This window comes from Canis lupus, chromosome 29, assembly GCF_048164855.1.
Source record: "Canis lupus baileyi chromosome 29, mCanLup2.hap1, whole genome shotgun sequence".
NCBI classification, from domain to species: Eukaryota; Metazoa; Chordata; class Mammalia; order Carnivora; family Canidae; genus Canis; species Canis lupus.
In genome coordinates, this window is record NC_132866.1 from 13,520,384 (window position 1) to 13,533,997 (window position 13,614).

Below are 13,614 nucleotides of genomic sequence, written 5' to 3' on the forward strand. Positions count from 1 at the left end.
TTGCCAGAGTGCTCCAGGGGAAGCCGCAGACCAGCTACAGCCTCCTGACCTACAGGTGGGGCGCGGAGCTCACACGTGGGACCTGCCAGGGGGCTTGTGTTCCACAGACAGCAAATGCTCTCTCAGCAAATCCAGTTTCACGATCCTCCAGCACGGGGTGCAAGGCATGACAGTGGGTCACTGTAACCTCTTAGAGCCCGGGACGCCGCGCACATGGCGTAGGAAGGCTCGGAGGTTCAAGTGACAAACAGCCCTCCCGGGCTGACTCCCCTGCCTGGGCCCTCTGCGTGAGCTCCAGCTTACTCGCATCTCGCCCTGGCCCTTCCCCAGGCTGCACTGGGCCCCCAGGGGCAGGGACCACTTCACCTGTTCCCACGGCCCAGCTCCCAGTCCCCACGGCACAAAGGAGGTGCTCAGGACACGGCTGAGCACTTAGAGAAAACATCCTGGGTGAAGACATGCACATCACAGAACCAAACATGTTGAAGGAGGCCGCTGTCGCTTGAGGGCAGGCCCACGCGGTCTTTGGACCTCAGGCTCCAAGCTCCCGACTGCTGTTGTGACACAGCATCAGCATCCTCTGCATCGCCAGGGCCCCCGCTGCAGTACACAGCCCCCAGAACCTGTTCTAGGCACTCAGAGAAACTTCAGTGTGCCTCTTGCAGCAGAGGTGCAAGAGGAGTCCAGCTAGCTTTGCTGCCTGGTGTCCCAAGAGGAGCCCAGCTAGCTTTGCTCAGAGACCCACTGCTCTTCCAGGCAGCTCTTTAAAGGACGGCTGCTACTAGGGGCAGGTGTCTAAACACCAAGCCCTAAGGCTTCCCACCACTTCCCCCCACTGGTCCTGCTGTGCATTCCAGAGCCAAGAGAAGCCGCCTTCCCCCTCCTTCCCCAGTCCAGCCACCAGCTCAAGAGAATGCATCCCAGCCACAGTTTGGCTTCCCGGTGAACCACCACCAGGGCTTTGGGGCGCCCCTAGTGACTAGATATCTACTGCCACTCTTCTGTACAAGCTCCAAATTACCTCACCTTGAAACACGGCACCCAGAACCCACCCAGCCCAGCTCCATGCTGGGTGCCCAACACATGACCCCTGGCACCTCAGGGAAGAAGGACCAAGTGAATCTCAGGGCTGGCTCCACCGTCTGGCCCCTGGATCACTCCTGGCTCTGGAGGTAGTAGCATCCATTCTGCACCCCTGGGGCCCCGGCTCACACAGCTCCATGTGGCTCATGTCACCACGACCTGCGCTCCCTCCAGGTCCCCGCCTGCCGTCATGGGGCGTCTGCAACCGTAGGGCAGGACCCTATGTTCTCACCATAGGGATCCCTCCATGTCCCTTTCAGACCTTCATTGGAGCCTAGGGAGACCTTTGGGAATCTGTCACCAACTAGCCAACTTTGTCCCTCCAAAATCTGTATCACCTGCAAGTGCAACAGGAAGTCTTGTCCACCTTGGCCCGACACGACGGGAACAGTACTGACAGGATGGCCTGCACACAGTGCCTGCGGCCACACGTGTGAGCCTTTCCCTCTGCTGGGCTGCTGTCTCCTTCCAGGGGCGGCTGCACCCCTTCACGCACCTCTGCACATATGAGAAAGTTCACCCACAGGGATCATCTGCCCATCCCTGTGCTTTCATGGTAAGCCTGGCCTCGGCCACTGGCTTGACGGTACAAGAGGGCTCGAACCCCAACGAAGCCCACAAGGAGCCAATGTTGGACATGTAGCCCCAGAAGTGATGGTGGGATGGTCTTCTTCTGAGCTCTGGATGACTCATTCCTTAGGTCCCCAAGGGCTCGGTCAAGAACCAGAACAGGGCATGGTCCCAGTTTGCCCTATCCTAAGGGAGACGCAGGAGGCTGAAGTCCTCACATCCCAGAGCCACAGCATTCAGCAATCATCTTGCTCTTGGGGACCCCGCCAGGCTGGCACAGCACGTGCCCCAAGGTCATCGCTGGCTGGGAACCGAGTGATTCCCCTGCTGAGCAGGCAAGTATCCTATCCCCTCCGGCTGTACCAGCACATCTCCTTAAGGAGCCAGAAGAAAGAGTTCAGCTCCACTCTTCTCTGGGGCCCATTCCCCAGACCTTAAGTTCCGTTTTGGGGTTTGGAGGCCTTACCATGAACTGAGTTCCTAAGCCTCCTGGTGTCGAGGAAAGGTCATCTGACCCCAGACTGGAGTTGAAAGAGAGATGCCATGAAATGATTCTCTCCCCGCCAACCCCAAAGTCAGAGCCACCCCCAAGGGGCAGGGGTGTCTGGGGGACAGACTCACAAGGGAGCCCTCTGGAGTGTCGATGGGCTACCACCTACCTCCTCGAAAAACTATGGCCCAAAACGCAGCGTTCAACAAAAGCAATCATGTGTCACCCATGCAGCTGGTAAGACTGTTTTGCTTTGACTTCAAATCTTAGAGTTTTTTTTCCCAGAAAGGATGAGGGGCGTGTTCCCTTCACACTAAGGACAACATGGCAAAAGAGGCAGAGATAGGGAATCTCTTGTGTCTCTGTGGCAGGAAGGGAGTGATCTCACGGTGAGAGGTGTGGCCAGCAGGGCGGGGAGGGGGGGCTGGGGGGGGACATCTGGCCTCAGAGATAAGCCCAAGGAGAGGATCTCCTGATAACATCGAGGTGGCCTGGGCCTGCCATCTACCCGGAAGGCCCAGGGACTGATGGACTTTGAGGACTTTAGAAAGCAAGCCTCGGGCTGCGTCTGGAGAGGGAGGGGGCATTGGGGCGGAGGTGCCTGGCTCATGGCCCAGATGCACCAAGCAGGAGAGGAAGTCAGGTGGGGGCATCGGAAACACTGCAAGAGTGGCTCGGCCCAAGAGCGCTTGCAAAGCGAATACGGGAGCTCTGGGGACGCGCGGCAGGTGCGGGCACCTTGTGGCCCGGGGTCAAGGGCCCCAGACCACCAGGGGGAGAAGCAGCGCCGCAGGGTTACCACCCTCAGCAGCAATGGGATGTGAAGAGCGGCATCTCATCTCTTGCAAAACTGCTTTTCATTAACTCCGGTTAGAAAAAGATCTTCCGGGGAGGGCCAGGGGCTCAATGGTGGATTGTTTGTCTTCAACTCAGGGTGTGATTGTGGGGTCCTGGGATTGAGTCCCACATGGGCTCTCTGCAGGGAGCCTGCTTCTCCCTCTGCCTGTGTCTCTGTGTCTCTCTGTGTGTCTCTCATGAATAAACAAATCAAATATTTAAAAGAAAGAGAGAGAGAGGAAGAAGAAAGAAAGAAAGAGAAAGAAGAAAGAAAGAAAGAAAGAAAGAAAGAAAGAAAGAAAGAAAGAAGAAAGAAAGAAAGAAAGAAAGAAAGAAAGAAAGAAAGAAAGAAAGAAAGAAAGAAAGGGAAAGGAAGGAAGGAAGGAAGGAAGGAAGGAAGGAAGGAAGGAAGGAAGGAAGGAGAAAGAAAGAAAGAAAGAAAGAAAGAAAGAAAGAAAGAAAGAAAGAAAGTAAAAAAAAAAAAAAAAAAGAGTCTTTCCCTCTGCAAAGTGATGTGCTTTCTCTGGCAGCTTCCAGTCTTTGGGGTTTCTTCTTTGTCTCCCCTGCCAGGAGGTTCTGAGTTTTGATTTCTAAGAACTAGCCCTAGTTTTGTTCCAAGAATTCTTTCTCCTTCACGGAGAGACTCTTGCTGTTGGGGCTTGTTTTGGATTCTGCTTTGTGACATGACTTCTATACCCTAAAACTCACCCTGCTCAAGCATGCAGTTCAGTGGTTTTTAGCAGAGTCACAGGGTGTTGCAACCATCACCACTGTTTGATTCCAAAATACTTTATCACCCCAAAGAGAAACCCACCCATTGGCAGTCCCAGTCTCATCCTGCTCAATCCCAAGCAATCTGGGACTTTTTAATGAAGGATTATTTGGTGAAAGAAAACAGTGATTCAGTGCAGCGCCCCATAAGGACTGGGGTAGGGACAAGTCTGAAGGAAGAAGCAGGATCTGGTAAGACACCACTCCAGAGGGGATAGAAACTTGTTTGTGAGGGAAGGCGGGGGACACCAAAAATCGCAGCTTCACTTGCCAACCAAAGATGGCAATTTATAAGCCAAGAGAGCTAGGAAAAGAAAATAAGTCCCCGGGAAGGATCATCAATAAATTCTTAAAGAAAAAGGTATGTGGAAAAAAAAAAAAAGAAAAGAAAAAGAAAAAGGTATGTGTGCAGGGACAAGCTGTCAGACATTAAACAATGTTCTAAAATTCCAGGAATCAAATAGGAGGGTACTGACAGAGGAATTCATCTCCACACATGGAACAGAAAAGAGAACCCAAGAACAGACCCAAGAACACACAGTAAGTATGATAAAGGTGGGAAAAATCATGTGGGCTCCTAGGACAACTGGCTGGCCATACAGAAAAATGTTAACACCAAATCCTTAACACAACCCCGTACCTAAGTTAAGTCTATGTAAATCGAAGATGTTTATGTATAAAACATAAATTAGGGGAAAACATGGATGAAAAAAATAATCTCTACATGGGAAAGATCTCACCAGAGCTTCACTCCGATGACAAGGACATGAAGGGGCAAATTGCTAACCCTGACTAGTGGCATCTTAAATGTTCTGAGTGTGTGTGTGTAGGGGGGGAACCCATTCGTAAACTCAAAAGACATACAACAAAATGACGGCCATATTTGTAAAACATCTGATAAAGAATATCAATATATAAAGAATATTTAAAATCAGTAAGGACACATAACTCCACAGAAAAAAAGTTGGCAAAAAATATTAAGAAATCCACAATACAGGAAATAGAAATGGCTAAAACATGAAAAGATGCTCAATTGTACTCGAAGAATTTGTAAAAATAAATCAAAATGAGACACACACACACACCCCACCTCATATGCAACTGGGAAAAACTGACAGTACTGGTGTTAGTGCAATATTACCAATTACCAAACACCCATTGAACTTTCAGGATTTGCACACAGATACACTTCTAAACACGAACAGGAATATGTGTAAGAATATCTTGCTACAGTATGGTTTCTAAATGGCAAAAACCGGAACTAACCCAAATGTCCAACAATAGGACTTGGCAGAAAATTTATGGTATAACCTTAAAATAGAACAATATCCGAGTATTAAAAATGAATGATGGGCTTCCAGCTAAACAGGGCAGATGGAATCTAGAGGTTTTTCTCCATTCCCATTGCAAATTCTGTTTAAAATTTAGTAAAGGAACAACAACAAAAAACTCTACACCTTCCCCTCGAAGTCCAAAAACAGACAAAATATAAAAAGAGAAAAGGCAATGAGAAGGAAAAATAAGCAGAGGGAGAACAGTGAGGGATACAACAGAGAACACTGGAACCTTCCACCTGCACATGGAGCAGCCAACAGGAAGCAACAGCTTTTGTACCTCCAAACCTAGAACATTCAGGAACTGAAGGCTCCGGGTACTGTGAATGTAAGGCTGAGGCTATCAACTGGAAAGAGAGCTGAAAGGCTGTTTTATTTTTTATTTTTTTATTTTATTTTTATTTTTTGAAAGGCTGTTTTAAAAGTACATGGACTCTCCAGCTCTCAATCACTCACCCTGGCAGGAGGCAGCTTCTTTAAAGAAACTAACTGAATTGGCCCAGAGACCCCAGGCAGCACAGAGACCAGAGATAACACAAGAGGCTGAGTTGGGAAGTGAGTGGAAGTCTTCCTACTAAACGGGAAGAGGTTGTTATTTCAACAACCCTTCCACACATACAAAACCACTCAGTAAATATGAAAGGGCTCTTCAAATTTATGAGGACACCAATTATAAAAATCCAATAGGCAGTTTAGAAAATGAAGAAATCAGTGGAAATAAGAAAAGGCAAGATAAGAAATCAAAAGGATAAAACACAGAGGGTCCAACATTGAACCAAGAGTAATAATAAAAGAAAATGGAGTACAGGAGAGGATTCATTAAAGAAATAATCAAAATGGTTTCCCAGGACTAAAAGGAACAGGTTCCCACATGAGCAGGCTAACCAAACACGTGCCCAGTAGAGTAGAAGAAAACAGACCTCACTGCAAAAACCATCATGGATGCTCATAACCTAAAGAGGAAGAGATCCTTCCAGCTCTTACAGAGGATGGGGAATGAGAAGGACACTAGCCTCCTCAATGGCAACCCTGAACACTAGAGCACAATAGGACAGAGGCCTTAAAACAGAAGAAAAATAATTTCCAATCCAAGACTCATATACTCAAATAGACTAAATCAACCAAAAATAGAGAATAGATATGTTTGTAGATATGCAGGATCTCTGAAAACTTTACCTGCCACGCACCATCTCTCAGAAAGCGGCTAGAGGGATGTGTTCCATCATAATGACAGAGTAAACCAAGAGAAAGGAACATAGAGGAGAAGGATACAGGAAACAGAAAAGAGGCAAAGATGTCCAGACAATGGAAGAAGAAAGTCCTAGGATGACCTAGTGAATAAGCCTAGACTGGAGCAAGACAGAGTAATGTGGGACAAATGTCCACAAACAAGCAAAAAGACAAATAGGTTAGGCTTGCCGGTGTACTTGGCCACATTTAGAAGGCCTTTCACCTCTGCCAGAGAATTTGAGAATATGTTCATAAATGCTACCTTGAAAACTAAGAAAATGGAAAAAAACATGGCAATGACTAACTTTAGGAAAAATAGAAGTCCGTAAAAAGAAGTAATCACAAAACTCTATATATAGCTCTTCTTTGAACAATATTTGCATAGTCACAATGGCAATCTGAATACCATTGTAACCCGCAAACATAACTGTTTTAGGAAAACAGAAGTTGAGAAAACAGGTGAGTTGGTGGATATTTTCAGGTGGAATAATAATGGAATTAATCTCCATCTAACATATTAGGGAGCTGACAGAAAATGTCAGAAATTGGAGAACTTTAAAAAAACAGAAGTTACACATATTTAGAGACATAAATTAGCAGAAGAAACAACTAAAGGCATTAAAGAGGATCAAATCTGAGGAAGGGGGTTGGTGATGGGGAGGCATGGGATAAGGACTGTTGGCTTTCTCATTATAATTCTAGTCATAGTATTTAACTTAAACATTAAGTACATGTGTAATTGATTAAAATTCTAATTTAATTAATTTTGAAAATTAAATCTACCCATTCTGAAATGGACACATGAACAAACAAAAGGTCACACAGTGATACAACTGGCAAGATTCCACTTGGCTTCAACTTTTAAGCATGGCAATAAATGCAGAACCATCTAGAAAAAAAAACAGAACTATTAACAATGAATCTCATAGAGGACTGGGTTGGGAGGAAAAAGGTGAACACGAGATTTTAAGATTTACTTTCTGGATTTGTGTACTTTTGACTTTTTAAAAAATATTTTATTTATTTATTTGACACAGGGAGGGAGGGAGAGAGGGAGAGAGTGAGCCCAAGCAGGGAAAGCAGCAGAGGGAGAGGGAGAACAAGCTCTTCGCTGAGCAGGGAGCTGACCTGGGGCTTGATCTCAGGACCCCAGGATCATGACCTGAGCCAAAGGCAGATGCTTAACCAACTAAGCCTCCCAGGCACCCCAACTGTTTTTTTAATAATAAAGCATGTATTACTTGTAAATTAAAAATGTTAAAATTCACCCTCTTAAATCCTGTGTGTTGTTAGCCTCTTTCACATAAATTTTATTGCTGTCCACATACATTTAACATAACTAGTCTAATTCAGAAACATGGGAAGACAATGAATATATTTTTGCTCTCTCATTTCTGCCCAGGTGTGATGCCTCTATGTTAATTCTGTATCCCATCAGGGATAATTAAAAAAAAAAAAACTGGGGCCGAAACAGACCCCAAAGCTCATTGCTACCCTAAGCGCTGACCCCACTAAGTGTCAAACAGAAACAATCATTTTATTATCCTGGTACCTGCAGATTGGCTGGGCAACAATGATAGGATTCATCCCAAGGACAAAAGTTCTGGAATCAGAAGCTGCCCTAGTCCTTACCCAGCTGCCACTTTCGGGAACACATGGTCTCCATCATCCAGATGGGCAGGGCTGGCTCCAGCATGGCAATCCCCATGTTTGCAAAGCAGATGGACCCTTCAAGGGAGGAGGACGGTTAGTGTGCTTCTGTTTTGCTTCTTGAGCATCCCCTCCTGATTCCAAACACAGTTAAACCCGCATGCCCACAGCCAGAACAATCCACTTGGATGCTCAGAACTTCTCCTTTTGTGAGGAAAAGCTGTTATTCACAGGTCAAGGGGATAGTGAGGAGGCTGGGTTTATTATTACTATCATCATCATTGTTATTCTTATCAAAGAACAATTAAATATTATGTTAAGTCCGTTAAAATGAAATACTAACAATTAAAATTAAATATTAAATTCAAACAAAGCATTAAGAAAAACTTTTTTCAAACTAGAATCCCGGAGTCATAAAGGAACTGGAGGGAGCTGTAGACGTTATTGGATGACCCATCCCAACCTATTAGCGAAGGAGTTCCAATTTATTAACGAAGTAACTTGCCTGAGGCCACCCACCAGTGTGGGCCACTTCCAGGCCACACACAGACCCCAGCAACTGGAGGCTCCTGCACCCAAGTTTTACTGTGCAAGGAACACAGACATTTCTAAAGATGCCCTGGGATGCCCCAAAACTCAGTGCTTTCGGTACAGGTGTGCTGTTGAGGGATATTTTTTTAATCCACTATACACATAGAGTATTTCTGCAAATATCCATTACCACCCTGTTAACCAGAAGGTAGAGCCATCGGGAAAGAAGATGCACAGAGCTGTTCCCCACTGTGCTGGGAGCTTCCTGTGCTGTGTCCCCAAGAACCTCTCATTTGCCTGAATCCTGATTCAAACGACATTGTGCAATGGTGAGTAAGGTGGTCACATGACGAAGAAAGGTCTTCTCCATACTTTTTTTTTTTTCATGCTTTGTGACGTTACAGGTGGAACAGAGAAAGGATGCTGACGTGACTGGCTCCCCTCACCTGCCTGCTGTTTTCCCAGATTCGGTGTTTGTCTATTTGCCGTCTACTAACTAGGGCCAAACTGACACAGTTGTTCTATCTCCCCTGTGACCCGGGGCCCACACTCTGAACCCCTCCTGGTCCAACTCTCGCACAGCAAACCGACACCCCTGCCCTGAATCCACCCCGGGACCAGGCACCAGGCATGCAGGGACAGCCCCCAGGCCCCAAAGCCTGCCCATCCTAAGCTGCTCCCCCAGGCCTTCCTTGCCTTCCCCATGCAAACCTCTGACCTAGGAAACTTGCTGCTTCCTCAGGAGGCCCTGAGTGGCGTAGCATGCCTCCTTTTCACAGGAAATGTAATAAAATCTCCTTTCAATAGCACTGATCTCTCCGCGTTATCACTCAGTCACCTTCACCAGTTAAAATCCCACCACAACAAATAAGACACGTCGCCTGGCCCCCAATTCCCTGAGCCAAGGCTGCCTGGAAGTGTGACCGCCTGATAGTGCTGGGTGGATCTTTCCTCTCTGAGTCAGGGTGAGACGATGAGGGTCAAAGAAAGCCCGAGGCAGGGGGTGCTGGGCTTCAGGGAGTCCCACTCTCACCATACACCTCCTCACTCCCCCTCAGACAACCCGGGCTCCATGGGCACCTGGGTGTTGGAATTGTCCCTGCATCTTACTGGGGGCACAGAGAGGTCCCCCTGCATTAGGAGGTCACCACACCAGGTTTGCAATGCTTTGGCTGACAGGTATGATGGAGAGGGTCTAGACCAGGGTTACACAGGTGCCCCCCTGACCAAATCTAGCAGCGGGCGGCCAGCCTGGGGCATAAAAAGGCTACACTGGAATGCTCTGAGGTAGGGGCATGGATCCAGTTCAGCCAGACTCTCCCAGCCCGACCAGCGTTCATGACCACTGCTTAAACAAATGTACCCCTAACTGCATCTGATGCCACACTTCAGGGCTGCCCTCTCCTGACCTGACCCCAGGCCCGGTGCTGACCAGTGTCCAGACCCAGGCAGCATAACCGGTCTCCTGTTCGGCAGCCCCAGGCCTACATCACCAAGCTGGTCTTGGAGAGACAGTCTCTTGGATGAATGACGCCCATTACCCTCCCACAAGCCATAGAACCAGGGCTTCCTCTGAATCCATCTAGACCAAGAACCCAAAGATGGGACCTTCTGTAGACAAGGGCGGTTTCCCAGCAGCCTCTGGGGTAGTGCACAGAGTGACCTCTCCACAGGAGGGAGCTGTCCTCTGGGGCTGTGCTGTCAGCCTGAATCCATGCATGCCCAGGTGACTCAGACCACCCACCTACGATGCCTGCAGTGAGGCCACGGACTCCTTCCAGAAGTTCACGGCCACACAGCGATGGCCACCGACACAAATAAACCTCTGTGTCAGGGCATCTCCGTGACCCGGATATCTCTGCCCCAAATGAAAACCGACAAAGGAACTTGGCTGAGTGTCAGAAATTAATGATGGAAGAAAGCCATTCCCTGTGGTGCATACGTAACCCCTCTGCTATTCGTGTTTCTCTACCGCCCAACGTTTCCAGCAGCCCAGCGAGCACTGGTTCTCGCCACCCAACCCCCATTTTTGGCTGAGAAGGAGCGGGGAGACTGAGGAGGGCCCCACCTGCAGCGATGAGGATGTACGGGTCCTTCAGCAGCGTGGTTAGCGGTGTCCCCTTCTGGCTCTGTCAGCAAAAATCAGGGGTTAAAAAGGTTGACGCGGCCACCGTGGCCCCCTCCTTCCCCAGGGGCTTACCTCTGGCTGGACCCGGGATGGCTGGAGCACACAGAGCTGAATAGCTACAAGAAAAAGGAAGGGAAAAAAGGTGCCCCAAGCACCTGCTGCAAACACCTGCTGACACGGATCACCTGCTGACACAGGTCACAGCCACCAAGAGCATGGCCAAGGTCCCCACATGGACTCACCTCCATCCAAGAGCACCAGGGCAGCCAGCACCAGGAACGGAGCTGTCTTCCCCACAAACTCATAGAGCACGCTCCCAAAGGGGGGGCCCACTGCAAGGAAGAGAAAGAGGAGCTGGTGCCAGGGCCTGGGACTGGTACCCCCACCCCCAACTCCACTAGGACCGTCCATTTGTTCCTCGAGTTTGTACTTTGTTCCCAAAACTATTTGGGGGTGGCCACCCTACATTCTTCTCAGCTCAAGGTGCCCCAGCAACTCCCTCCAAGCAGTTTTCTACGCAAGGCATGGGCATGAGCATATGAGGGTCACCCCAAAAGTAAAGACCAGAGAGCAACCAGACCCAGGCCACACAACCGAGCTACTCAGGGAGCACAGGAAAATGGGTCAGCGCGGATCTTGTTCCTTCTAAACCAGCTCGGAGAGAACTCTGGGCTCCCCAGTGAAGGCTGGGGATGCAACAGGGAAAGGAGAGGACCCACATGTCCTCTCAAGGAAGGGATCTGTCCCTGGGGCAAGGGAGGTCAGCCAGGAGGAGGGGGGGAGGTCCGCGGGTGGGATGGTAATGTCCAAGAGAAGGGGTTCAGGCCTTCCTTTTACATCTGGACTCAGGAAGGTCTGGGTTGGTTTGTTTTGCCCAAGGTCAGCCAGCAGGCTGGGATGAGGCGGCAGGGGAGCCCACATCCTCCCAGGTCAGGAAGGTCCCACCGGTTTTCCAAGGGAGCAGTTATCATCACATGTCCTGTCCTCCCTCCGGTGCTGGGAGGTGGGCGCGGGGAATAAAAAGGGAACAGACTCAGAGTGGGCAGAGGGCAGGCTGTGGCCTCCAACAGCAGACAGGCCCTCCCCGCAGCCTGCTCCTGGAGGCCCTCACCCACCTAGCACCCCCATGGCCAGGCCTCCCAGGGCGATGCCCATGGCGTTGCCTCTCTCTTCGTCGTCCGTGTACACGCTGGCCAGCATGCCCATCCCTAAACAGGAGAAGAAATGGTCAACAGCCGAGCTGTCAAGGGAGCACCAAGAGAATCATCAGTGACTCGCCTGCCCAACTCTGGCCCGGACCTGTGAGCTCCCAAACCTGTCAGATTCGCAGAAATATAAGGCCAAGCCAAATCCAAGGGAGCAGTACCCTCCCGACGGACCCCCCCCCAATACCACCACTGACCCGGGGAGTCCCTGCACTGTTCCAACTGACTCTGCAAGGGGCCACCAGCCAAGGTGAGCCTGGGGACCCCTGCAACAGACCGAAGCTGTTCCCCCGGCCCCCCACCAGCTCCGGGCGCTGACTGATTGGGGTTTCGGGGCACCTACCAGCCACAGACGAACAGGAGGAGCCGATGCCCTGCAGCGACCTGGCGATGAGCAGGAAGGCGTAGCTGCTGGAGAAGGCGAACACTGCGGAGGGGGCGGCCGCGCCGCGCATCAGTGCCAGCCTGACGCGGGGCCACCGTCTCGCAGGGGCGCCTTGAGGCCATCCCTCGCCCCGACGGCGCATTTCCCTACTAACCGCGCTGTGCTCCTGTGCCGTGAACAGCTTCACCGACCCCCCTTCTGCAACTGCTGCCAGCACCCGGCCCGCCCCGCACCCCGGGGGACCCAGGCTCAGCGCCCAGCGTGTGGTCCTCGGAGCCCACGCGGGGACCCACACGCAGCCGGAAACAGCAGACACTTACTGATCGTGGACACAAACATGATGCAGAATCCCGCAAACATTGGAATTGGGTAGCCAATTCTGCAAAAGAGAGCCACGGGGAACGTCTGGTGACTGCTCCGTATTTCCCTAAGGCTTTGTATGGAGCCTTACCTTTGGGATCAGATGGAGGAGGGTTTGGTCGACTTTTCTAAAAATTCATATAGTTGGTGCTTCCTATGTGACCTTTTCGTGTTTGACTGCCTTGGAACGTGAATACATTTAAGGATTGCCACTCTGGACAGAAATTTCTCCGGAATAAATGTTAACACAATATTGGCAAGTAACCCAGGGCATGTCTAAAATACACAACACCCCGGTTTCCATCTTTTTATTATTATTCTTTAATTACTGTCTTTGCTAGAGCTTCTCCAAAGGGACAATGGCAAGCCAATGAGTCCAGTGAAAGGTCATCAGGTGATTCATCAGTGCGGCAGCAGAGACAACGGCACTACGTCTGAGAGGCATCAGGATACAAGGGGATATTCAAGTCTCCCTACGCGTTGACCTCGATGAGGCCAGCCTAGAGAACTAGGCCTTGATTTTGGTGCAAAACTTCAACATCCTATTTGCTCTGAAAGACCACAGTCCCTACAGGGATCTGCCCCCCCGGGTGGACAGGGGCAGTGGGAAGACCCCGGCCTCCTGGTATCGCATCCGGCCCTACCGTGTGAGCCAAGTAAGCCACAGGCCACCTCCCAGCACTGGAGGGAAGACAGGAGATGTGGGTGATAAACTGCTACCAGGCACCTGGGACATAGAAGGTGCTTCAGAAAGGGTCTCCTCCCTCATCCTCTTTTCTTTCCTCTCTGTGCCTGCAGAGTATGCAGACTGCTTGGCTCCTGCTCTACGGATGGATGGGACAGGAGAGTGAAAGCAGCTTCCTGGCCCCTGCTGCCCTGGGTGGGAGGCCAATGCTGGCTGAGTGACTGACCATCCTCTAGCAGAACAGCCCAGAGCATCTCCAGGCTTTGTTTCCCTCCAGCCCTAGACCCTCGGGCTCCTGGATAGGAACCAAATGAGGACCAAGGAGTCCTGAGTCCCAGTCACTCAGCCTGGAAGT

General features: G+C 50.1%; 1 protein-coding gene across 6 annotated transcripts in view; it reads right to left on the reverse strand.

The window, feature by feature from the left end:
* Nucleotides 1–13,614, reverse strand: part of SLC18A2 (solute carrier family 18 member A2) — a 114,838-nt gene that overhangs the window by 90,363 nt on the left and 10,861 nt on the right. For all 6 annotated transcript variants that reach the window (XM_072805163.1, XM_072805159.1, XM_072805161.1 and 3 more), the window contains exons 4-10: nucleotides 12,535–12,593; nucleotides 12,173–12,256; nucleotides 11,740–11,832; nucleotides 10,867–10,956; nucleotides 10,697–10,740; nucleotides 10,565–10,625; nucleotides 7,948–8,043 (exon numbers count right to left, since the gene is read on the reverse strand). In XM_072805163.1, the coding sequence (XP_072661264.1) occupies nucleotides 7,948–8,043; nucleotides 10,565–10,625; nucleotides 10,697–10,740; nucleotides 10,867–10,956; nucleotides 11,740–11,832; nucleotides 12,173–12,256; nucleotides 12,535–12,593 (527 nt within the window). The remainder of the gene's footprint in view (nucleotides 1–7,947; nucleotides 8,044–10,564; nucleotides 10,626–10,696; nucleotides 10,741–10,866; nucleotides 10,957–11,739; nucleotides 11,833–12,172; nucleotides 12,257–12,534; nucleotides 12,594–13,614) is intronic.